Source organism: Cyanistes caeruleus, chromosome 2 (assembly GCF_971803275.1).
Source record: "Cyanistes caeruleus chromosome 2, bCyaCae1.hap1.1, whole genome shotgun sequence".
NCBI lineage: Eukaryota > Metazoa > Chordata > Aves > Passeriformes > Paridae > Cyanistes > Cyanistes caeruleus.
Genome location: NC_141702.1, coordinates 6,541,572 through 6,567,191, shown reverse-complemented (window position 1 = coordinate 6,567,191; position 25,620 = coordinate 6,541,572). Strand labels below are relative to the sequence as shown.

At 39.5% G+C, this 25,620-nt stretch overlaps 1 protein-coding gene across 2 annotated transcripts; it reads right to left on the bottom strand.

The window, feature by feature from the left end:
* Positions 1 to 1,850: 1,850 nt before the first annotated feature.
* Positions 1,851 to 22,267, bottom strand: LOC111927431 (opsin-5). Of its 2 annotated transcripts, none has more exons than XM_023924298.2 (6): positions 22,114 to 22,267; positions 14,288 to 14,407; positions 10,079 to 10,249; positions 7,331 to 7,665; positions 4,964 to 5,199; positions 1,851 to 3,717 (listed from the first exon to the last, which is right to left on the bottom strand). In XM_023924298.2, exons 1-6 carry the CDS (start codon positions 22,250 to 22,252, stop codon positions 3,654 to 3,656), a joined length of 1,065 nt encoding a protein of 354 aa, XP_023780066.2. In that variant the 5' UTR covers positions 22,253 to 22,267; the 3' UTR covers positions 1,851 to 3,653. The 2 variants fall into 2 exon arrangements, with proteins under 2 accessions (XP_023780066.2, XP_023780065.2); XM_023924297.2 differs by lacking the exon at positions 22,114 to 22,267 and adding an exon at positions 16,656 to 16,938.
* Between the last annotated feature and the right edge of the window lie 3,353 nt (positions 22,268 to 25,620).

Sequence of the window (25,620 nt, the reverse complement as noted above, 5' to 3'; positions counted from 1 at the left end):
AGAAGACTTGGAAATATATATATTTGACTAATTATAGTCATAAATATAAAATGACTGATTATAGTCATTCTTCATCTATGACTGAAAATGACAAATAAAAAATTTCCATGTCCTCATGCTTTGCATAATTTCACTATCACTTCAAAGTACAATACTGCTCTCACTACTCTCTTGCTCTCAATCTTGGGGTCCAGGTCAGCTCATTATCTAAGTGCAGTCTTAGCCTGTGTCTATTACTTCCTTCAAGCCATGAACAGCGAATTTAAATAGAATTTTGCCTCTTGGCAGCCCACTCTGAATGTACACAAAGGTTACATAGTAAAAGATCTTCATTTATAGCTATTATTCTTGATGATACTATTTTCATTGAAAAACATTTAGTTTAGTGTTTATACACAAAAAGAGGAAATTCCTTAAAATAACAAGGAGGATGAAATATTGAAAATGCAATAAATAAATCTTCCTTCAGAGTCATATTCCTTACTCATTCATCACACTGAGTAGGTTTTATACTGTTGGTGCTTTGACAAAGCTCAGATCACAAAATGGCATAAGTTTGAAATTTGTAAAACATTTAGAAGAAAAGAGGAAAGTGAGAGATTTGCTGTCTTTTGATGACCTCAGACCAAGCTTACATATCTCAGTTTTATATAATAATCATCAGCCTCAGCACAGGGAGAGGAAGAAACTCTCTCCTGAGCATCAGTGGCAAAGTATTATCTTTGGAACCATCTGGCTACAACCTTCAAATCAATTCAAAGCTGACCTTGAACATGTGAATCCATAATGACCCCTCATTCCTCCACCACTGTGACCCCAAACAGAGCAGAAACTGTGTGAGCTGCTTTATATACAGGTGAACAAAGAGAGTGCTCCAGTTCTCCTTTGTCATTGAACCCAATGAGATCCATTTGCTCCTATGTTCTGATTCTGCATTTAAATTAAGCACTGCATGCCAAAATGTGCATGTCCTGCTTGGTTCAGGGGAACATCTTTCATTTGAACACATGCTCAGCATAAACTTGTCTCTAGCTCCTGCACAAGCTGGAATCCTAAACTTTCTTCTAGGGCAAGATACTGTTCAGTCATGGCAAAACAGAGTTTTCAGACAAGAATAGTTATGGCACTGAATAAAAAATAAATAAATTTCAATAATATGAAAATAAATATCTTTAAGTCATATGAAACACATTTATCATTATTCTGGAAGTTCATATTGAGGGTTTACTAAACCTCTGAACTCTTTAGGTAGCACATGTATCTAGTGCATTTGTTACAGTGGAATCCAACTATATAACAAATCCAAAAACATCCTACACTTTTAAAAATTTAAAATTCATCCTACCACAAGTGTGTATACACTTCTGGGATGACCCAGCAGCAATTCTGAGGAAAGTATATAATTTTATCAAATAAAAAGCTTCCTGAATTTAAATTAGAGGAAGGGCTGATGCACAAACTGTGAGTTGATTTACCCCTAAATCTGGCCAGAGTAGTCAGCAATTCCTACAATTTTACCAACAGTGTTGCTCCAGCTAATCTCATTTTTAGGGACACTGTTCTGATTTACATCACACTTTAGTTATGATAAACACCTAAAGATACAAACAAAAGTTTGCCTGGATGAAGAAGGTAAAAAAAGCTGCAGGAAGATGCAGGCAAGCATGTTAATATCTTCATAACCAAGTCTGCAGATATTGTAAAAGATGCTCTGGATCAATTTGTGGGCATGGTTTGCAACTGTAGTTAAGAAAGTAGTTTGTCTTATGCTGAAAGGTATTTCAAAATGAAAGAACTCGACTTCTGGGGGAAAATACAAAGCAATGTATGGGTAGCACAGCAACTCAGTACCTCTGCAAATTCTCTTCCTTTTTATTCAAACTTCTTTTGCTAAAACATTTCAGAGGAAACAATACTTTAGGAAAAATCAACAAAATTCTGCTACATGGTCTGAATATCATTTGATAAAATAGCAACTGCAGAATGGGAGTTCTGGGACATGCCAACAAACATCAGATTAAACCTTTATAATGTTATTGTATAAAGCAATATTAACATCACCATGAATCAGCTACAAAAGAAGTTCAGTTCAGTGTTGCAGAAAATGTGTTTTAAACACAATTCTGAATTAACATTAAACAGGAAATATTAAACAGGAAAGTAATTGAAACTCATAAATTCTTTCTTTCCTTAAAGGAACAACTCAGAAGAAAGCTTTGCCCTTGAAACTTTGTATTTTTTTAATAATCAGCAGAAATCTGCATGGGAGACTCTTTGATTTGCAATTAATTTTTAATAAAATCATATCCTTCCTGAAAAAAAAATATTATAGAGAAACATCAAAATAATTATTTTAAGAATTAAAACTCTGCTTTCACTGAAATGCTTGGTTTTGATCTGTAGTGATGCCTCCACTTTAAGATAAATCCAAAGGAGAAAAAGGAGATAATAGGAATGATTATGGCTCCTATCCAAGACAAGTTTTTTGGCTGCCTTACTCTGCAGGTCTTTTCAAGACACTTTGTTTTTCTGTTGAATGCATTAGGAATTTACAGAAGTTTATTCTCTCAAATAGTTACTAATCCTCATCCTTCCAGGACTTAGTGATTAAAACTTACTCTGCAGCAGCACTTTGGAAAGGCTCCTCTGTTATCAGTGCTGTGACCCTTCTCATAAACACACCAGTTTTGAATTTTTGTTCATGGTTTGGATTGAGGAACATTTTGCCATTTTATGTCTCATGAACTGATCTCATAAAGAATTGTGATGAGTAAAATACACAGTGAAAAATTCAGTTATCGAATCTTTCTGCTTATTTCCATCACACTTCATTGTAATTTTGGCCAGAGAATAATGTGTAAAATAATGGTTTGCTCTGTTTGACTTGGGCTGACTTAATTTCACTTCTGCTTTTTTATTACAAAGTTATTCGTAACTCCTAAATTAATCTACAATTTCAGCAAGAGACCTTTCCCCTTTCATTCACAACTGAGTAATGATTATTTTGTATCTCATAAAGTGATCCTGTATATGAATGTGGCACCTCTGACTTTGCCATGACTAAAATCAAAATATTTCTGAATATTGAAGGACTGAGTCAAAGTGGGTTTAACACAGCTTGTAGCCACATGATTTGGAGAGATGCTCACCAGGGAAATCCAGTCAGCTAATATTTCCCTACTGTGTAATTCAGAGCCCTGAGAAGAGAAGCTCCAACTCAGATTTCTCCTCTAAGGAATCCTTTCCTTCGTGCTCCAGGTCTCCAGTGACTGCAGCAGGAATTTAGGGAGATTAGCTTTGGTAAATTAAAACTGGCCTTTATGAATACTTTCCTTCCCCTGAGAGAAAATACTGCCCAAACTATCATTTCTGTTAGTAATAAGAAGAAATAAAAAAGGGCATTCTAAAGTATCTGAAGTGAAGGAAAATTTTTAATAAAAAACAAATTTTCTCTGTTTCTTCTTCCTCTGAGTCCTTAGAATATTTTCCCAATGCACAATTTTGGTCAGGATGGAAAGAACTGTACATTGCACATAGGAATAGGGAGCAAAATAAACCTGTCAGCATGTTTTAATTCATTTACAGAAAGAGGGGCTTGAGCCAGTAGGGTGGTTTGCCATCAGGTTTTCACTTGCTGTAAGTGAGATGAGCCCTCATGCTTCCAGATGGGTTTCGTTCATCGCTGTGGAGTCCCTGGGTGCAGATATTGTGTATGTCCTGTGGGGCAGAGAGGGTACAATGCTCATTTTGCTCACACCAAGCTGGAAATTAAGTTCCTACATCTGGGAAGTGATTCTTCCAGATTATTTTGTTCACTGCACAGGCCTAGAGAAGCCAGCCTGCATTCAGCTTGAAGCACTGGGTGAGACTTCCTTCAGATGTTAAACACAAATCCACTGAAAGTTACTTTGAATTTGTGTCCCATTTGACTAAAACCACAGAAGGGATTTTAGCAAACTATAAATTCAACATCTCAGACATTTACAGCATATATAAACTCTGTATGTTCTGCAGATGAAATGAATCTCAGTGCAAGATTATGGAACGATCTGCTACGAGAAGCTGTGGAAGTTCATGATTGACTCACTGAGCAACAGCAAAAATGCTGGAATTGGTAAGGGAATAATATGAATAATAAAATGGTTTATGCTTCAATGGAGGCACTTATGTTTTAGGTCTTTGAAGCAAATTACTGCGATTCTATTGTTTCACAGTCACTTATGTGTGGTGTGGTGTTTGTGACAGTCTACACTGTCAGATTAACATCCATCATTATCTTATTCAGCCACAAAAGTAAGGTACTTGTCTGCCATAATACAGAACTATACTCCAAGAGCATAATTAGTGTTTTCAGGAATTCTTTAGGTGTGCAGCACAAATTTTGCCTGAAGGTTGCAAATTTAAAAAAAAAAAATAAATAAATAAAAGGAGACATTGTTATGAGACAATTACACTTTGATTTGTCTGGTTTGAGGTGGGTTTTCTTGGTATGAATGGTAAGTGCTGGGTGGTTGGGGAACTATTGTCTCTCCCTGCTGATTCTGTGCTGATTTATGCTGAAAGGCATAGCATTAACAGGTTGATTACAGAAGGAATTAACACAGTTCTCTTCCATTTGTTTCACTGGCAATAGAAGTCATCAACACCTTCTGGATGAAGTTCATATGAGGATGTGAAAGAAAAGAATTAGGAAGACAGGATTGACCCAAAACCCATTAAAACCAATGGGACTTTTTTTCCAAACTGTATCAATGGAGTTGCAGCTGGATCTAAAAATAAGGACTGTCCTGCTGCTTCTCCTTACTCACCTACAGTCACTTTACAAATTCTCATGTCAAGAAAAATCCCAAATCAAAACCAAGCAATAAGATTCAATGAGCTGTGATTCTTGGTAGATCTTACTTTGGTACTCTTTGGAGCATCATGTTCTTAAAGGTATCCTACTCCCCAAAGAAGAAATTACCTTGATTTCTTCAAAGAGCTCTTGGCCTCCAGCCCTCCTGACCGGCAGCAGGCAAACTTGCAGTCAATGACCTGGTAAATGATGGGGTTGTACATGGCTGCTGACTTTGCAAGCAGTGTTGGGATCACTGAGAACGGGATGGGGACCGAGTCCGGCCGTCCAAAGGCTGACCAGACCGAGACCATGGCGTAAGGGATCCAGGCAATGAGGAACCCTGCGCAGATCAACATTGCCACCTTGTGAGAGCAGAAAAGAGACAGTGGGCATTATCCTGAAGAGTCAGGCACCAGCAGAATACAAGGGAATTGTGTTCCACTGAATGGAAAAGGAAAATGATGACTTGCTTTTTCATATAAATTTACAATATGAACAAAATCTGCCTCTTTTTCTCCTGCCTGTTTCTTTTGCCTGACACAGAGCAGTTAATAAGTCTGCTATCAGACCCTTAAAAATGCATTGAAGTCTGACTAAATATGAGGAAACTAAAAGAGAGTTCAGAAAATAATAATAGCTTGATATTTAATTCAAATTATTTAAGGAGAGAATTCCTTTTGAAACACAGAATCTCCTTTTTAGCATAGTATACTGATAATAGCAGAGCCTGAAGATCTTTTTGTAAAAAAGGATCTTTTGAAAACTGAGAATTTAACCGAGAGTAAGAATGCTAGTAAAATGTCTAGATTTATTTCTCCTAACCCATATCATGGATTTGTACTCCATTAGAATGTGTAACTACTTAAAAAGCAAATTTATGTTAAATATTTTAGTTTTGATAAATGAGTTCCTGGTAGATTAGTAGTTGACCTCCATATAATGTGAGAAAATGTAACCACAAGAAAGTTTAGTACAAATACCAAAGCAAAATCGTTTGGGGCCAAAATCTGTGATTTGTATACTTTACCTGAACCAGCCTGTCTGCACTTGGTCACAGCCTGATATCACTTCAAATGATGCCATGCCTCATACATCCTGAAAAACATCTGCCTTTACACTGCTGCCATTGACAGATCACTGCTCCATCCACACTGGTAGCAGCACACGTGCACACATTTGGAATAAGGCAATTAGCAGGATTAGATTACCAAAAAAAATTCACCAGGAAGCACAAGGGGTTTGGACATTGCATAACCTTTCCTGTAGCCTGTTCTTTTTGTTGCCTCTTTCTTTTTGTTGTCACTGAAAGAACAGTGCAGGTGAGCCCAGGATCTCAAACACAGCCTGTTCGTTATAAATTGTGCTGTGGGGTCAAATGGGTTACAAGGGACACTAATTTTCCATATTTATATTTATCTCAACATTATGTTCTCCAGTGTATATCCAAGAAAGGAGGGAAAATTACTGGTGTTGTGACTCAGATCACATTGAAGTTTTACATGATTCTTCCAATATAACAAAAAAAAAAACTGCAGCCTCAAATCAAAAGTTGCCGTTGACCTTCAAAGGAAATTTGCTGAATAACCGCAAAAAAAGTTACAATTTGAAACATCCTTTTGAAAGGCAAGTGCAGTTGTACCATCTGTACTGGCAGCACTGGCTGTGCAGGTACATAGCTGAGATTTTCAGATATGTTTAGACATAATGTCCCTTATTGATGCATAACTCTCAGTTCAACTCACAAATATTGTAATAAAATTTGATCAGCCAAGCAAAGCTTGCTGCTTGTTTCACTCTTGGCATGGCTTACAGAGGTTGGTGACTCTTTTACAGCTAAGGAATCTGATTTTGTTCAATACAAGCCTTTCTTTTGAGAGATTTCCTGGCACAATAACCAGTATCAAGGATCATTGTTGTCTCTACTGCAGAAAATAGATTCATTCAGAAAAAGAAAGCAGGATTTGATCTCAGATGGAAAATTAATTTTAGCACTTCAGCATTTTTATCAGCACTTCATGGCTGAGCCTAACTGGTAAATTATTTGCATAAAAACAATTGCAGTGTCACAGGACCAATTTTGGTTTATATCTTCATTAACAGAGTAACGTAAACTGTCTGAAAGTTTTATTTCCCTACTTCAATAATCTGCTCTCTATCTGTTTTCTGTTATAATTCCTATGAACATCAAACATTAAATTACCCTTTACATCTATTTCTGAAAGCAAAGGGTGTTTTATGGGGAGCAGGGCCACAGGGAGATGATATGACTTGTAAGGTCATAAGGGAAAGCTGTGGCAGAGCTGCAGGGTGAATCATCATCTCAGTGACCCAAGTGCCCTAATCACAGAATTATGTCTCCACTCCTGTTTTCTCCCCATCTTGACAGTAACAGGGGAGAAAGCTACAAAAACCACCTTCAGAGCATCATGTCATTGTCTCCAAATCTGCTTCTATGATCCAACACAGCAAACTGAGGAAAACGTTCCTACCTACCTTGGTCAGCTTCATTTCAAGAATGTGGCTGTTCTGAATCCTGGTATCGTAGTGAGCGACTTCTTTGGTGGATGATTTGACTTTTAAGATTATTTTCACATAGGAAAACACAATCACCGCAGTTGGGAACAGGAGGCAGAAGAAAAGGATGCTCAGAACAAAGGCCTGTCCAGCCACTGAAGCTTGTGCCAGCCACCAGTCCAGAGTGCAGGAGGTCCCAAAGGGCTCGGGGGCGTAGCTCCCCACCCCAGCAAAAGGAACTGTAGCCCAGAATGTAGCATAGGCCCAGATTATTGCCAGGCAGATAAATGCATGGTGCCTCTTAAGCCAGGTACCTGGAAGAAAATTCAAGAGTTACAATGTCCAGGTGTGCTTGGCACGATGGAATATGTCATGTCACGTGGAAGTGCTCAAGGCCAGGCTGGATGTGGCTCTGAGCAATCTGGTCTAGCTGGAAGCTGTCCCTGTGGGGCTTTTGAAACTGGATGGTCTTTGAGCTCCCTTCCAACCCAAACCATTCTATGATTCTGTGAAATATGAGTTTGCTTGACTGTTTGACAACAACTCTGTGGTGTTCATCTTGGCTCTTTGAAGGTGTCCATAGTGACCCTGAGCTCACGTTGTCCCTCATGAAGACATAGGCACACTCACATGGAAGGCTCCACCTATCCTTATTTCATATATTTGCTTTAATTTGTAATGAATTACAACTGAGAAGAGTCCAAACTAAAGAAATCCAAACAACCAGCTCAGCAACAGTTGCAAGAATTTGTCCAGTAATTTCAATTCTTTAATGTTATTTCAATTCTTTAATGTAACTTAGGCTTTTTCCTATTCTTTATCTCCTATGTTACCTGACTAAAGCTTAGACTCAGTGACTGAAAATCAAGGCTTTACAGTGAAAATAAGATACCTAAGATTTAATTTCACTTTTTAATTCTTTTCCAGTACAGAAAACCACCATACATGTCCTGTCAGAAGTATGTGTAATACATGTTTTCATGTATCTTTGCTCGTTTTTTTTAATTAAATGCAAACAGAATTCCTGGAGAACATTGTCTCCCTGCTTATCTTCCATACAGCTCTAATTCTTCTGGGAAAAGTTCCAGTTTGCAGAGTTTTCATCATCATCTACCTGTTCAACCTACCAGAAAGGACTAACAAATTTAAATCTTTAACTTTTGCAGAAACTTAGAATATGGTGATATAACACCTTGGACAACATCTTGGAACCCCCAACTCATTTGCAGCCTCTGACTCACAGGGGAGTGAGTCAGAAATGATTTTCACTCATTTCACTCCAACATTGAGGAGATTTCTTCAGGGTTTCAGAGTGACTTAAAACAAAACCCCAAAAAAGAAACATCTGTAATTTTCATGTGTCCAGCATCCCTTCCCAGCTGATTTTACATGTCCAGGTCACTGGAAGGAAAATGAGCATTGTCTTACAAACGATGTATTCATGTGTGATGGCTGAGAGACAGAAAGCTGGTTTGTTGTGTGGTTTGTTTGTGACAAACAAAGCAGCAATATCATAAGTATTAAAAGAGAAACAGTTTTTAGCCACCTAGACTAAGGATGATAAGCATGTTTGTTTAGTGCTCTCCATCTTCTATGGACCACCACGATCAGAACATGTGAGAATAAAGGTTTTGAAACATTTTCTGTCCTGTGAACTAAGGTGTCATGTTAAACACCACAACTGGTGACATGAATACAGTCAGCCATTAAATATTCACTTCAGCTCACCAGTTCTGTGAAAAATTGTCTGTGATTTGGGTTACCACTGAATTATTTTGAGAAGGCTTCTATGGAAAGAACTGAAATCCTGCTTAATATTATTGGTGTATCTAAAACTCAGTGAAGGAGACCTCTGTACTCCCATGGGCACACCAGGGTCTGTGACAGGACATCTTGGCACAGCACCACAGCTTTTATCTGCTCACACAGACTGGCTTACTTACACTTCCTAGCTGCAAACATTCCTTACAGCTTAACATGATCGATATTTTATGTCATTATAAAGAAATCTGTTGTGTCCCTCAAGTCACATGGGCAAGCTGTTTATTACTTGTAAAGTCACCTTGAGCATTCCCTGTATTTGGATGGGAATTTAGTCCCTCAGAGTTCAAGAACATCTTTTCTAAACTGTGACAATATAATTTGACTGGAAAGAATGAAGCATAAAATACATCATATTCCAGAGGTACAAGATATTGATGGATATGGTGGTAACACCTTACACTGCTAAATTCATTTCATCCTCTCAGGTTCCATTTCCATATTTGAGAGACTATTTCACATTATGACTTATTGCCCTTCCAAATCTCTCAGGTGTTTTAAATAGCTTGCCACACACTGCAGAGGAATTTAGGCATCTAATAAGGAATATTTTTATGTGTTGGTCCATAAGACCCTGCAATATGTGCAGTACTTACTTCTGTTAATGCTAATGGGTCTTGATAGACATAAAGTGATTTATCTATGAGGGGTTACAAAAACTCATGGCTTAAGCAGACAGCACAGGGACAACAGCAAAGGTGCTATGTCTAATAAAATTAATTTAACTGGGATTTCTCGGATCATGAAAACATGTTTCTCTCCTCTGTGTACTCCCCTCTATATTTAAGAAAAGTATTCTGATGAGCTTAATTATTATGTCAGTGTAGTGAACTATAGCACTTAATAGAGCTTTTCTACACTCACAGATAATACAGTTATCTGTATATAGATACATATTTGTCTTACCATAGGACAAGTGGCAGATTTTCAGGTACCTGTCCAGGCTGACAGCTGTCATGGTGATGAGGCTCCCACAGCCAAAGAAGAAGCCAGCCCAGCCATACCAGCGACAGCCTATCCACCCAAACATCCAGCGGTGGGAAAAGAAGGAGATGATGCTGAAGGGTTTGCCTACAACTTCAAAAGGAGAAGAGAATGGCATGAAGACAATGATAAAATCCATCCTTGAGAAAACCTCCTTGTATCAGAAAAGCAAACCCCATCCCTTGCAAAAAACTTATAACCTTAAAAATGCTCTGCAACATGGAGAAAGGGCTTCAGGCACAGTATGTGGCGACTTTAAGCTGAAGGGTAAATTTAGATGGGATATTAGGAAGAAAATCTTTACTGTGAGGGTGGTGTCACTGTCATGGGCTGCCCAGAGAAGCTGTGGATATCCCATCTCTGGAAGTGTCCAAGGCCAGGTGGGATGGGGCTTGGAGCAACCTGGTACACTGGAAGGTGTCCCTGCCCATGGCAGGGGGTTGGAACAAGATGGTCTAAAGACCATAAAGTGATTCCAAGCCTGAGCATTCTGTGATTCCATGGCTTGTGAGTGCTCCACGCACAGGACTGAGCCTTAGACAGCTGTAGCTAGATCCCAGGGCACCCATGATGTGGTAGCATGAGCCAAGCCTGCAGAAGGGCTGGAAATAGGTGCTTTACTATAAACCACAGGAACCAGAGGTAAACCATCACTCTGGAACTAATCATGGGCAGGTTCTTCTCATCATGAAACCTTCAGAGGATGTGTTAAATCCACATGCCAGTACCTAAACAGGATGGGTGATGGTGAGTCAGAGCTTGAAACATGCACAGATCTGCATCGTCTACATCCCTGTAGCCAACTGGGCATCTTCCACACATGGTAATGAAATTTGCCTTCCAAAAGGACTTTTTCAAACCTGTCAAGGCCCAGCAGTAGGATACACAGTGAGGTAAAGTGTTAGGTGGGAAGGAAAGACATGGACTGGAGCTGCAGAAGTGGTTTCAGCTCCTCTCCACATCACACATTTCTCTGGTGCCTCCTAGCAAGTCACTGCACACAGATATCAAAACATTCTAAGCTTCCCCAAAGAGATGGGAAATGAGTAATTATTTTTGAGGCTTTCTCTTAGTGGCATTTTAGCTCATTCCTCCCCAGGTAAAAGTGAATGCTGAATTATGGAAGAAGTGAAGTTTGGTCAAATGGTATTTCATTCTCACTTTAAAGCAGGTTTACATTTTCCATATCCTTTGTAAGTATTGTGACAAAGAGAAAGTTTAAAAATTGTAATTATCTAGTTGGAAATCTCCACTTTCTCCTAATTATTACCTTTTTCTTGGTCTTTTTAATTAGGCAAATTTAGGCAAAGAAAAAAAAAATCAACTTTAATGGAACAGAAAACTCAAAAATTTATAATCTAGGGACATCTGTTTTCCAAACATTTCAGTTTTACTTACCAGCCTGATCTTAAATTCTTCCAGGCCTGTACATGCCAACTGCAACATTCAAACAACATTAAATATTGAACTCCACATTCCTGTGACTGTGCCCCTTCCTGCACATGAGTAGCCCAAGCACCTCAAGGACTTGAAAACATCTCAGCTTCCCTGGGCTGGTTTCCCTGGCTCAACTACAGTGTTTGTAATGTCACAGCAGCTCAGTGAATTGGTTTATGAAGAGGGCAAAAATTGTCTTGCAAACTGCATTTTCCACAAGGTAACCTATTCATAGAAACCAAGATAGAAATCTCTATTTTCTTGAAGCGATACGTAGGAAAATATTTTTCCTAAAAACATTCCATTTCACACTGAACTGATGTAAAACCATGCATTCTTTTTTCATTCTTAACTGAAAATTAAAGTATTTCCTTCAAAACCAAATCTTGCAGAAAATTGCCTTTGCTCCATCTTCTATGCCAAAAGCATCAGGATTTAAAACCCTTCAAAATCAGATGCATTTTTAAAAAGGTATTTTTGGGTTACTTCCCTTCAGCCTAAGCCTGTAAGTGAAGTTCTGCCTGGACCTGCAGGATGTTCCCAGATCAATGCATGATGTGCTTTTCTCCAAGCAGAATAAATGCACTTTTGATTTTCCAAGCAAAAGCTGACCTCGAGGATTAAGGTTTCAAGAAAAAAATTAAATATGACAAGGTCTAGGTTATGTGCTAACAATCAAGTCAGCACCTTTAGGCATATAAGTGACTGATGGATTTAAAGGCCGGCACATTTCTATGCACAAAATCAAATTTCTCTTCAGCTGCAGGACTCAAAGCAGCCCAGAGCACGGTGTCAGTGCAAAACGAGCCTGATGCAGGTTTGAGCAAGGGGCTGGTGCCACCCTGTGGAAATCTGCAGGAAGCAGAACTCTTCAAAATGTTGTTAAGACAAGTGTGTGAAATATGAAGACTTTGCGGAAAGAAATCCTATCTTCAGTTTGTCCAGCAGACAGAACCCATTACATTTCTCAACTTAGCACCTTCCATTAATTAAAAAAAATAATTAAAAAAATAGAGAAGTGAGAAAATCAAGCATGGCTCTGGCAATCACTATTTTTAATTCCAAAATGTAAATCCCAGGTATCTTGAACTCCCCATGGAAGAAAGCAAGGTGGTGCACTGGTGACAGACCTGAACAGAGACATTGGCAGCCCTCACACTGGGGTCCCAAACAAGCTGTACTTTGAATGGTTGGGACACACAGTTTTTATGGTTAGGAGATTCCTGTTAAATTCATTGAATCATAGAATTTTTGGATTGGAAGAGATCTTAAAGACCATCTCATCCCAACTCCCCTGCCGTGGGCAGGGACACCTTCCACTAGCCCAGGTTGCTCCAAGCCCATCCAGCCTGGCCTTGGACACTTCCAGGGATGGGGCTTCTCTGGGCAACATTCAGAATATAAAGCTGGGGAAATTCTCCTGAAACACTCTTTCTCATTGGAGTGACTAATATGAGCCTCATCATACAGATTCTTAAAACACCAAGGAAATGGGAATATCACAGGGGAGGGAAAAGCCACTCTGGGTTTTTCCTGAACTTCTAAGTGTTGAGAGATGGAAGTAGTGTGTCCATGACAGAAATGCCAAAGAGATCACTGGGATTTCTCTGTGTGGTAGCAGTGATATTCATACCAACATCTCTCTTCTACTGAATTATTATTTCCTTCAGAAGTCCATGTTTACTGACCAAAATCACTGGAATCTACAGGATGAGCAGATCTTTAGTCTTGTTCTGTGAGAGCCCAAACAAGCATCAGCCTGGGGAGGCTGGGAGCCATCATTTTATATTTTTCACTGATATTTTTGGCATTTAGATGAGGGCAAAAGCATCTGACAGAGACAAGGGTAGGAAAAGGCTGCACTGGAGCAGAAGGCAGAGGTCCCAGTGTATACAACACATTGGGGACAGATGCCCCTGCAAGCATGAAAATATAATTGCATTTATATGGCACTGGGGAGATCCCATGGTTAGTTGGGTTCTGATACTCCTGCCATCCAAAATATCCTTTTCTAAAGAACATCCAGCCCTTTTTCTGTATTTACCTATGAGCAGCTGAATTAGACTCATGTCAAAAGCCAAAACAACCATCTCTGCAACTCTGGATAAACCTCTCCAAAGCTCCCTCCTCCAATGCCAGGACATCCAGACTGTGGGGTGAAATAAAAAATCCTCCCAGTTGGCTCATACTCTACAGATTGACAAAAATGCTTACTTTTCCTGATCCAGAGACAAAGGAAGATGGCCATTAGCTTTGATGGGCTGATGGCCACTGGCATTTTCCAATTATTTGGCAAAATGTGTATTTTTGAGGCATTTGGATCCTTTCTATTTCACCCTATGGCAAGAAAACATAATTTTCTGCACCTGTAATCCGAGGTATTTTGTGGTTATAACCAGGGTGCACATGGAAGCTGCCTGTGGACACCTGCCCAGTGCTGGGGTGGACAGGAGCTCTGCCTGTTTGATAAAATCAATCCTAATTTTTCCTCTGTACTGTTCATTTCTTCCCACCAAGCTGTTCAGGAATGTTGTTTTCCATCCTCTTCTATTATTTACACCCAAATAATAGAGCAGAAATATCAGCAGCAAAAGGCATTTGGTGCTCCCATGACTTCCAGAGGAATGTCTCTTGCTGCTGCCAGGCAGAATGGTGAGATAGTAAAAAGGAGAGAAAATAAAAACATTAAATTACCTGAAATGCCCAGATCACACACTGCTAAATTAACAGTCATTATCTCAGCAGGTCTCAGCTTCTTTTTTCGCTTTGAGGACATAAAAATAACATACCCGTTCCCCAGAGTTGAAAGGATCCCTGTAATAATGGAAAATAGAATAACATTAAAACTAGAATCATCTTCAAAACCAGCAATACTCCATCTTCCTTATAAAATTCCCTGATACTTGCAGCCTGAACCTGTGGTCCCTAAGGCTGGGCATTTTACTCTGAAACCTGATCCCCTCATGTCATTGTGCAGCTCCCAGAGACGTCAGCGCAGGCACATCCCTCCCACAGCAAATGCTGTTTTCCCCTCTGCAGCAGGGCATTGCTTCCACCACCTGAGCCTGCACAGACATCGATGGAATTTCACAACAGAAACCCCAGAATCCTTCTGTTCTGGCCAGCCCAGCTCTCACTCAAACATTTATACAGCCACGAGAACGAAATTCAGCTCTCTGTAATCATAGGAACCAGAATCTGAGCAGTTTCAACTTTATTAAATACTCTAATCAGACGTTGAAGGATAAATTCACAGTTTAATTTGAATTAATATATTAATATCAAGTCCTAAATCTTACATTAAAATTTATTTCTATCATAGGAAAGAAAAATTACAAAATAAATCTGATTAATCTGATTTTAACTTCCAGGTAGAACTCAGTGCATGGGATCCTTCTCATATTGGCTGACATATTTTTTCCCATATCATCACCCAAAGACCTGCAGGTACCAGCACTGAAAGTGGTTCATCTGCCATGGAATTTATCTCCCCAGTACAGAAAATTGTGGGGTTTCCAGTTCCCTTAAAGAAAATGTGCCTTCACTAATTCATGTTTTAAAGAGTTTAAGGTCAGAGTGAATTCTTTGCTGTGGAAACACAGCACAACACAGATCATCCCTCTCTTGGAGCAAGAAGGTGAAAAACCCAAAGGGATCGTGGGCTATTGAGCCTCACACCAGAAGAGAGGAGACACATAAGGAGGAGGGAAATGCAGAAGAAAAGAGTGAAGAGCAAAGAGTGACTGTGCTGCCCTTGCCTCCCAAAGGAGACCTACAACAGCACTGAGGGAAATGTTGGAGAGGAGTTCAGCCCAGGAAAGGGTGGGGAAGGGTGTTTTCAATAAGTATTTTAGGTTTAAAGGGTGAGGAACGGTGATCTCCATAAGTATTTTAGGTTTGACACCTTTGTTTCTCACTACCTAAAACAGTAATTAAACATTAAGCTTTGGGGATTGGAACCACGTGATGAAAGTTGAAATGAGATGATCTTTAAGGTCCATCCAACCCAAACCATTCTGTGATTCCATGATTCTGAATTTATTTGTTTCAAGGAGTCTGTTGGCCCACTGCAGTAACTGGGAGTGGATATTCCTGTCTTTATCCCCACCCTGTCTTCATCCTCACTGCTTTTTCTCTGTTAGAATTTGAAATAAAAACCTGAGTCCCTCAGAGAGAGAAAAGTATTGAAATATATTAAACCACATGGACATGAAATAAGAGTGTAGGTTTTAGTTTTAAGTAAGTAAAAATATAGCTTAAGTGCCTTAAGAGGTTGTGTTAGCTAGGGAAAAGCCCTAAGGCCTAGTTTAAAGTTCAGAAATTATACCTTTCACAGATTCAACTTAGTCCTAGACACAAAGAAAACATAGGAAGAATATAACTTACATTTCTAGATAGAGCAGATAGAACTATATACATAAACAGATAATGCTCCATACGTAGGATTTAGGTAAGGGCTGACACTGCTAATTAGACTGCTAATAAGGACTGACTTTAAATTAGAATTAAGCTTAGATTGGTGTAGAAAGAATGTTTTAGAGTCATGTTTTTAGCTGACTGGATGATTTACTAATTTAATCCCCTGTATTATCCCTGGGTACACATGCACACACCAAGAACAGGAACAGCAGCAGCACCATCATCATCCTCACCCAAAGAACAACTGCAGCTGCTTCTGGGGCCTGGATCAAGGAAACTGCTGGGAAGCTGCTGCTTGGAATTGGGGACTTTATGCCAAAAGCTTTTAGCACAGACTTTAACTCTCTGAACTCTTTGCTTTCGAGATTGATACATTCATACAATAAACATCTTTATAGCAACCAATATCTCCTTAAAGACCTGCAGAGCCCTGTGAACAACTCGACATTTCTCTGCCTCTTTCCTCCCTGTCCGGCTCTGAGGGCTGTCCTGAGTGCTTGGCTCCCTGCTGAGGCCAACTCATCACACTGCTCCAAAAAAAGTCATAAACTGTTGTAGTTGATAGTTTGAAATGTACCTTTTCCCATCTTTTAGTTGTGATCCCCACCCCCCACCCCAGCTTCTCTTTCTCCTAATTGTTTACCTGGCATCAAGTTCCCATGGTTACTGAAGTTTCTCTCCTCAGCCCCACGGCGAGAGGCCGGATAGAGTAAAGAGAGGACCCCGCTGGCATTTCCAGCTGCTTGAAGTTTCTTTAGCCCAGGAGACCCTTCTTTCCAACACGGGAGTTTGTAACTCTGTTTTTCCTGTCCCAGAATGTCTCTGAGCTATGGAAGCTGCGAGGGCATGCTTACCTTGCCTTCCCTTTCCTTCCCCCCTGTGCTGCCAGGAAACCAGGCCCCCTCTCTCCTCCTCTGCCCCTCTGTGGAGAATACTCCTACACCTTCGTGGGCATTTGAAGAAGTTGGTGTCTGTTATTTCTTATCTTGGTGTGTGTAACCTTGATTTGTAGAAAGTTTGTAAGATGTACTAACTGAGAAAAATAATTGGTTCTCTCTCTGATGTTCCCTCCCTCTGAGAGACCCTGTTAAAAGAGACCCCCCAGACCCCAAATCCTTTGTCTCTCGTCCTTTGGATTCCCCTTCACAGAAATAAACTGTGGCATGCAAACCAGAGAGAGAGTCCCCCCCCTGATTTCTTTACTCGCTCTATAGACTTGGATTCTTGAAGAAAATCAGTGAACCCCACAAACATATGCTGGCTCGAAACTCGAGTGAAGAGAAACCTCATCACTGAGCTAGCCGGGCCACACTCGAGAAGATCGAGTCAATAAACAACCCAACTCTCCTCTGTTGATAACCATCAAATCACCCTTTGTGCTGCCTTGCACACAGGGCTCTGCTGGGGCAATCTCTGTTTCTAGAAGGCCCCAGAACCCTCCAGCCTCCCATCAAAGCTTTCCTCTCCAAATCTTGTACCTTTCAATACCCTGTAATTTTCATCTGAGTCTTCTGGCAGGCCAGACCTCAGAAAATGAAGTTCAGTAATTAAATGGGAATTTAATTATTTAGTGATTAATTTGGTAATTCAGTAATAAATAATCCCATATTTAAATGGGTATTTTATTATTTACACTGGTCCATCGATGGCAGGATTCCCTTGCAAGGGTGCTTTGTCCTCACAAAATCAAAAAACCCAACCTGGGAATATCCATGAGACAGAGAGAGAAATGGCTCCCAGAAGTTAAAACCAAATTATTTATCAAGAAATATGAGTGACTGAGAAATCAAAAGTTCACCAAATTCAGGAGAAAAATACTTTGATTTTGAATTTTTCTGTATTAAATGCAACACTTACTGGAAAGTTTTTGTTTTTATATTGACAGTATTATTTTCTATATTATTTTACAAAATAAACAGAAGGACAGAAGCTAGTTTATTATTGATCTTAGGTTTTCTCATCAAATTTGATTAACCCTTGGTGAATTAAATTTTAAGAACAACCTACTTTTGTGGCTCTGTAAATTTAATCAGAATTATAAGTAGATAGAGGTATTCATATGAGTCATTTTCTTCCTTGCAGCTGAATGAATGAATCTCAGTGCTGCGAGCATTTTTCATATATTTTAATCCTTTTTCTCTTAATGCCATTTTCCTCTCCAGTGATATTTAGGATAACTAGAGTGCCAGCATCCAGTTTGAAATACCTTTTGAAAGCATTTGACATTTTCCTGAACCTTTTTCAACTGACTGGCAGTCTAGAGAGACATCTCTATCAGCCAAGTAACTCTGAAGTTGCCAAGTTGCTCTGAAACCACTGCTCATTATTAATGTCAATGTTTCAGAGAGCTCCAGCCCACTGACCTCCTAATCCCATAGCTGGAAGGGGTTCTTTGATAATTTGTGATGCCTTTTGTCTATGCCTGCATCTGAAAATTGCTTATCTGAATCTTTTTTTAATTCCTTGGTGATCAAAACTTTATAACCTCCTGAGATGAGGCATTTCTCCTGTTGTGAAGTGACTTTCCCAGCTGTCAGCTGAAGCCCTTGCTGGAGCAGGTTCCCTGCTCTGGTAGGTTAAAAACAGGGGAAAAAACTTTTCAGATATAAAAAAGAGGCTCTTTTCCAGGAGAATTGTCCATGGCAGCCTGGCACTATTGCATATATACAAACAAACAGCCAAGGGTGTGATAACTAAAAAAGTGACACCTGCAGAGACAGAACCAGGCTGAGGCACACAGCCTGCAGCGAGAGGGAAACCTGTTTACAAGTAGCCAGCTGGAGAAATAAACTTCCACTTCTCCAACCTAACAGCAGTGCTAAACCATCAGAAAAAATAAAATTAAAATACAAAAAAAGTTCAGGATTTTGTTTTCAATTAAGTTGTTTCATAACAGGCTGAGGAAGTATGCACAACAGTTTGTAAATCAATAGTGACTTGCCAAGGGGTTTCAGAGCAGCTGACAGCCAGCTCAGTGGTTTGTCACCCTACCTGCCCGTACAGTGAATCAATCAAGGCAGAGATGAAAATGCTGGTGGGGGAAGTGACAAACACAAAAGAACTGGATTCTTATAACCATGTGTTTAGTCTGATTTTTTTTTTTCCCCAGACAATTAGAAAGCTACATGTGGAAATTAACTACTCAGGACAAAGGATCATGTACTCACAGAGAATTTATCAGACTAGTCAAGACTGCTGGTTTTCTTCAAAGAGAAAAAACAATTATTTTTTGTATTTCAGATTGCAGTACTTGAGCTGTACAACCACTCTGACCCTAATAAAAGCTCTGCTGAGTTTCCTGATAAGATCCAGCCTTGTTCACTCACTGTTCAGCTTCTTCCCCTTTTTGAAAGGAATTTTAAACCCACTTGCACCTTACACAGCTCAAGTGTAAAAAGATGCACAAAAGCACTCCTGGCTTCCCACCTCCTGCTTCCCTGTCCCTGCTGTCAGGATGTCCCCACAGGCCATCCTCAGGAGGGGTCACAGATTCTTGGAAGGAATCTGCAAAGGAGTAGGCAATACAGTCCAGTGGGAAAATGTGACAGGTTCAGTCTGAATCACAACTCACAATAAAAAACCACATACATTGAATCATAAAATCACTTAGGCTGGAAAAGACCTCCAAGATGATCAAGACCAACTTTTGACTGGCCATCACCATGGCCACCAAACCATACCATGAAATGCCACCTCCACTCATTTTCTGAACACTTCCAGGGCTAAAGGTTTCACTATTCCCTGGGTACCCCATTCCTGTGCTCAACCATTCTTCCACTGAAGAATTTTTCTCCTAAAATCCTTATTCTATAGATCCTAGGAATATGCAAATACAGCATTTATATGGAAATGGGAAGACCATAATTGTCTCATATGAAAGCCACTAGTAAAGTTTGCTATGAACACAAGGGCAAAGCAATTAACCAAGTAAAATGTAATGCAAAACACACACTTTAAAAATTGAGTTAATTTAGAGTTAAATGTGGGATATGATGTGTACAGATACATATACATACAGCAGAGCTCTGGCTTGAACTACCCTGGCCCAGGCCACTGGATACAATGAATTCACAAGCTCAATGTCAAAATTATTGTGAGACCTTTTAAAATGAAAATTTCATTTTCCTCACATTGCTCACGAAAGTCTGTGCCTTTATGGATGCCTTTTGGCTCTTCACTGGAAATTTTTAATTCTTGTTCCTTGCCTTAATTTGATTATGCCTGCATTTTTCAAGATGTTTCACATCTGACAGGTAATTTTTGGACAGGATAAATCTACACTAAACACAGTGAAAATAACAAGGCAACACAGTGTCTACTGTGAGGATTCATCCATCAAACATATTTCCTGGGATCAAAGCTAAGTTTACTTAAGCAAGTGAAAAAAGACCCAAAGTGGGGGTTGTTTTGTATAGTTCAGTGAAGACATCTGTGTGCAGAGCAACAGAAAAAAAAATATGTGTGAAAAGTGAGGATTCCTACAAAACAGTGTAGGAATACCAAGAACAGTACTGAGATACAGCTCCACCTGTCACCTCTGCTGCTCTGGATTATTTTTCCAATAAAGATGTAAGCAGAAGAGAAATAAGAAATAAACAGAAACATAAATAGAAGGGAAATAATGATAAAAATTCTGATACCTCCACTACGGAAAAGTTTACAATGCTTAGATCAGTCAGAGGAAAAGCAGTAAGACAGAGAAGATGGGGGGATGTAAAGTAGTGAATGAGAAACACAAAAGTGGGACTGACTGACAGATCTTGGTATTTTGTGCACAACTCATTGAACAAGACAATGAATCAAAACTGAAATAAATGTCAAGAATCAGTGTACACTCTGTATTCAGCCTTGTCTTCGACATCTGACACCTGGAGCCCAGGTTTTTTGTAGAACAGTTCTGTCCTCAAAATCAGATTTAGTGAGAAAATAGCTGCTGAGCTGTGAGAAACTGTGTGAACTAAGACCATAAAGCATAAAGGAACTTAAAATACATGAAGAAGAATGGAATGGAATGGAATGGAATGGAATGGAATGGAATAGAATAGAATAGAATAGAATAGAATAGAATAGAATAGAATAGAATAGAATAGAATAGAATATGGAATATCCCGAGTTGAAAAAGACCTACATGGATCATCAAAATCCAGCTCCTGACCCTGCAAAGGACCATTCCAAGAATCCCATCATGTGCCTGAGAGCTTTTCCCAAACACTTCTTGAACCCTGTCAGGCTTGGTGCTATGACCACTGCCCTGAAAAGCTGTTCCAGTGCCCAGAAACCCTCTGGGTGAAGAATTTTTTTCCTGATATCCAACACAAACCTGCCCTGACTCAGCTTCATGCCATTCCCTCAGGTGTTGAGGATGCAAAAAGACATAACTCTGTCCTCCTCCATAAAGTAAAGAAGGAAAATTGTCAAAAATCAGGCCCAGTTTATCCCTAGAAGAAACAGAGACCAGAATTTTCCTGCTGAATGATAACTCCTTAGCATGTGAATACTTTAAAGAGAAATCAGTCCCAGCTAGAATGGGTGTGCACTAAGCAATAGATAATTGTATTTATTCTGCTTGCAAGGTCACTTTGAACCTTGTAAAGGACTCCAACACATAAAAGGATGGGGAGGGTGCTAGGCAGAAAATATTGCTCAAAATGATGTGTAACAAAGGACAGATGATGCCAGGAGCTGAGCAAGGGTCACATGAACACATCTGAGGGTGTTCCCTGCTGTGTAGGCTCATGAGAGAGGCTGTGAAAACAGGCTATAAAACCCACAATGCATAGTGAGGGAAACCCTACTCTGCCCAGGGACAAATTAAAGTACAGAGCAGCAACCTATCAGTTATTAAAAACAATGAGTATTTCTTCACTTTTTGCTGGAACATCTACTGCTAGTCACTTTTGGTTACCTGCAGCAGCATTAGCTGTTGACATTAACTGTTGACATCATATTTCTAACACATTATCTCTCCTCCCTCCTAGATTTTTCTTTCTAGTATGAAAAAATGTGTAATTACACATCTGATGAACAGAAGTTTCTGCCTCCTGATCTGCAAGGATGCAGCAGCACAGTCATATTTCAAAGACCAATTATAAAATCTTTACCAATTATTGTCAAATAAAAGCCAGCTATGATGTCAGCTTCTCTAGAGAGCTTTGATGCAAAAGGGTCTTCCTTTTGGAGATAGTGTGGGATGTATTCTTCCTGGGAAGAATTGTTGTGATCTGATGCCATCCCACTCATGTCCAGTTAAGTGCCTGAAAAACAAAAGAACAGAATTTGCAATGAATCACACCTGCTGTTAGAAAATGTGAAGATATTTTTGTTTCATACACAGAATCCATATTCCCATCTTCAATTCTGCTCTGACACTTCCCAGGGCACTTCAGGATACCATTCAAACTTGCATAAAGCATCATGGCATGATTCAGGTCATGACTTACTATATCCAAGAACATTATTTACATGGGAACACAACAGTAAAAAGGCATCAAGCTATTGGAGAGTGCCCAGAGGAGGCCACGAGGATGGTGCAGGGGGTGGGGGGAAAGCCTCTGAGGAGCAGGTGAGGTAATGTGGTCTGTTCTGCCTTGAGGAGACTGAGGGGAGACCTCACTGGGGTCTGTAACATCCTCATGAAGGGAAGAGGAGGGGCAGGGGACGATCTGTTCATTCTCATGACCAGTGACAGGACTGGAGGAAAGCTGGAGCTGAGTCTGTGCTCCTTGTCTTTGTCTGTACACACGGTTCTCACAATGCCAAGAAACTGGGAATTACCTGCAAGACAGTCTCAGCAATTTCTTTGTACCCTGAGGGGCTCCTTGTCTGCAGATGGCAGCTCTGCAAATTTTGTAGATAAGGGAAAAATTACATCCATAAATTCTCCTTAGAGTTCCTTAGTTGTTGTGTTCCAATGCAAATAACTTGTCATGGCCACAGTCATAACAATTGGCCATTGGAATTGTGAAGCAGCAGGAGAATTAAATAGTAGATTCATCTAGGAAGGCTTGTTGGGTTTTCTTTCCATTTATTTTTGTATGGAAATGGGTTATTGAGGTCAAACCTGATAATATAAGTAATGGAAACCCTGGTAGGGGAAAATGGGAATTTGTCAAACATCAATGAAAATCATCCCTCCAGGACAATTGAAGAAGTAAAGTGAGGAACTCCTGCATAAGACAAAAACATTTCTGCCATGTTTGTAACCACCCAGCCAGGAGCTTTCTAGGGCATTCAGACACCCCAATTCCTCTTGCTGGTTCTTGCTGGGGCAGGAATGGCCCAGCACATTGACTCAGGGCTCATGAACTCAGCACTTGACTCAGGGCTTCCATAACTTTTGCTGTGGGACCTGGGACAAGCTGTGATGCTCTAAATTTTTCCCCTCAAAAGTCCAACTTGGAGGGAGACTAAATAAGAAACAAAAATTATTTCTTAATTTTACCCATTTGCTCTCTCTTCTGCATCTTGAAGACCTTGTCAATACCAGACCTGTGTGGCCAGGTACACCCATGTTCACATGAAGCCCTCACAACCCCCTCTCCACTGTCCTTCTAGCTTTGGAAAAATGAAAAAAGAAAGATTTTACTGAAAGCAATTGAGCCATGAAGGCACACTGCTACTCTAGACATGAGAGAGAACAAAAAAGCATGTGGCTCTAAGCAGCACTAACTATTTAAAGCTCACCAGCCTCATTGATTTTATATTTGGGGTTTTTTTTATTTAAAAAAAAGTCTGATTAACTTTAAAAATAAATAATTATCTTTTTAAAAATTCTCTGTTCCAGACAACAGAGCAACCATTAAGTTTTGAATCAGGTACTCTGGTAAAAAAGCCTGGACAGTCTAAAGAGACCATCTTGTACAAAAGGATGCCCTAAAGCATAAATCTAGGAAATAATCAGGGTCATCCTGTCCATCCTGTCATAGCCCAGGCCTTGATCCAGGTCCCACCTGGCCTTTAAAAGGATCCTGATGTTTTTCTGTCCTGGAGATTGCAGGGTCCCACAGCTCCTCTGTGGCTGCAGCATTTGTGGGTGGCTGAAGTGATGCAAATGGAAAAGCACATCTGGGACCTGTCAGCACAATCTGGGTTTGATACAAATATCAGAGGGTTTAAGGGCATGTTTCTCTTTTAGCCACTGTAGAATCTCCCACTCCAGTCAGTATCAGGTGGCTCACAAGGACAATATTTTCCTATGTCTGAGCATACAAACAAAGTAGCTTTAAATAGGAAATTTCAGTTTCTGTGAATGCTAAACCCAGCCAGATGTGCAGACACTGGGATTTTTAAGCTGCCTTAAAGCAAAGGTGATTTGTCTGCAGGTTTGCCAGACAAATCACAGCCTTGGGACAGGAGAGAGCCCTCTCTGGTCCACCTAGACATGGCAAATTTTGCTGCTTCATTTGATATAAGTTGTTTACCTGCTTGCAAATGTTAATGTTGTGACAGACTATCCTCTCCTGTTGCTGGAAAACAAACACTTTATCTCAGCCTTAAGCAGAGAGAGCACATTATTTCTTGAAAATTTTCAACAAAAATAAAAAGAAATTAATGTCTAACTTCCAAGTAGGTACACAAACTTTCCTTATTATTTTAAATCATATCTGGTGAGTTAAGAATAATTTCAGATATAAGAAGATAAAAAAATAACTCTACTTGATTTACACAAAAATTGTTAGTGACATATAATGCAGAGGATTAATGCTTGATGATGGCTTTAAAAGATGTTTAACATCCTGATTAGACAGGAATTAACTGTTTTCCCCAAAATGAAGTTTTATTCCAGAATCAATCTCACCTTTAGAGTGCATAAGACAGAAAAGTGTGTAATTAACAGGGCAGAATAATTAGTCCTCTCATAACTCCAAGTCAAGAAAAGCAATAATCTTAATCAGCATCTAGTGTCTAAATATTGGGTGAAAACATGTGGAGAGGGATAACTTTCATACTAGTAGGCAAAGCCTAGGAAATGTAAGGGATGTGCATTTTTACAATTTACATAATTTCAGGAACAAAGATTTGAGCTGCCAACTCTGTTGGTTTTATTTATCCATGTGTTTTGTAAGGTATCACAGTATTAAATGCCTGAAAAAGGTCATAAATCTGATACATAGCTCCTAAAAGTTAATGAGTCAGCAAGAGGGACTATAAAATATTATTTTAATAGAAACACAAGTGATCCATGCTTGTACCAATGCTCATTGCTTGCAAGTTCTTGGGAACTCCTAAAACATTTTGAGAAGCTACAAATGGGAGGTGAAGCAACACAAGTTCAACTTAATGTGTCCTCTTACATGGGGCTTAGACAAATATGGGTACCTAGGACTTAAGATCTGAAGTTCTTAATATAAATCAGTAAGAATCTAAATTAGCAAGAAATCTTAATTAGTAATTAGTCTAAATTACTAAGAAAACAATCACCAGCCAAGAATGGATGCACCCAATTTATGTAGGACAGCCAAGCTGGTATAAAGTGGGGAGTGCATTTTTGTAAATTTACAGGCAAAGGAAGGAAATGTTGACACCAACCATTAAAAAAAGCCTGAAAAAACTAAAAGCTCAATGACAAAAGTTATTTACTATGGGAAACAGCAGTGTGTACTGTGTGC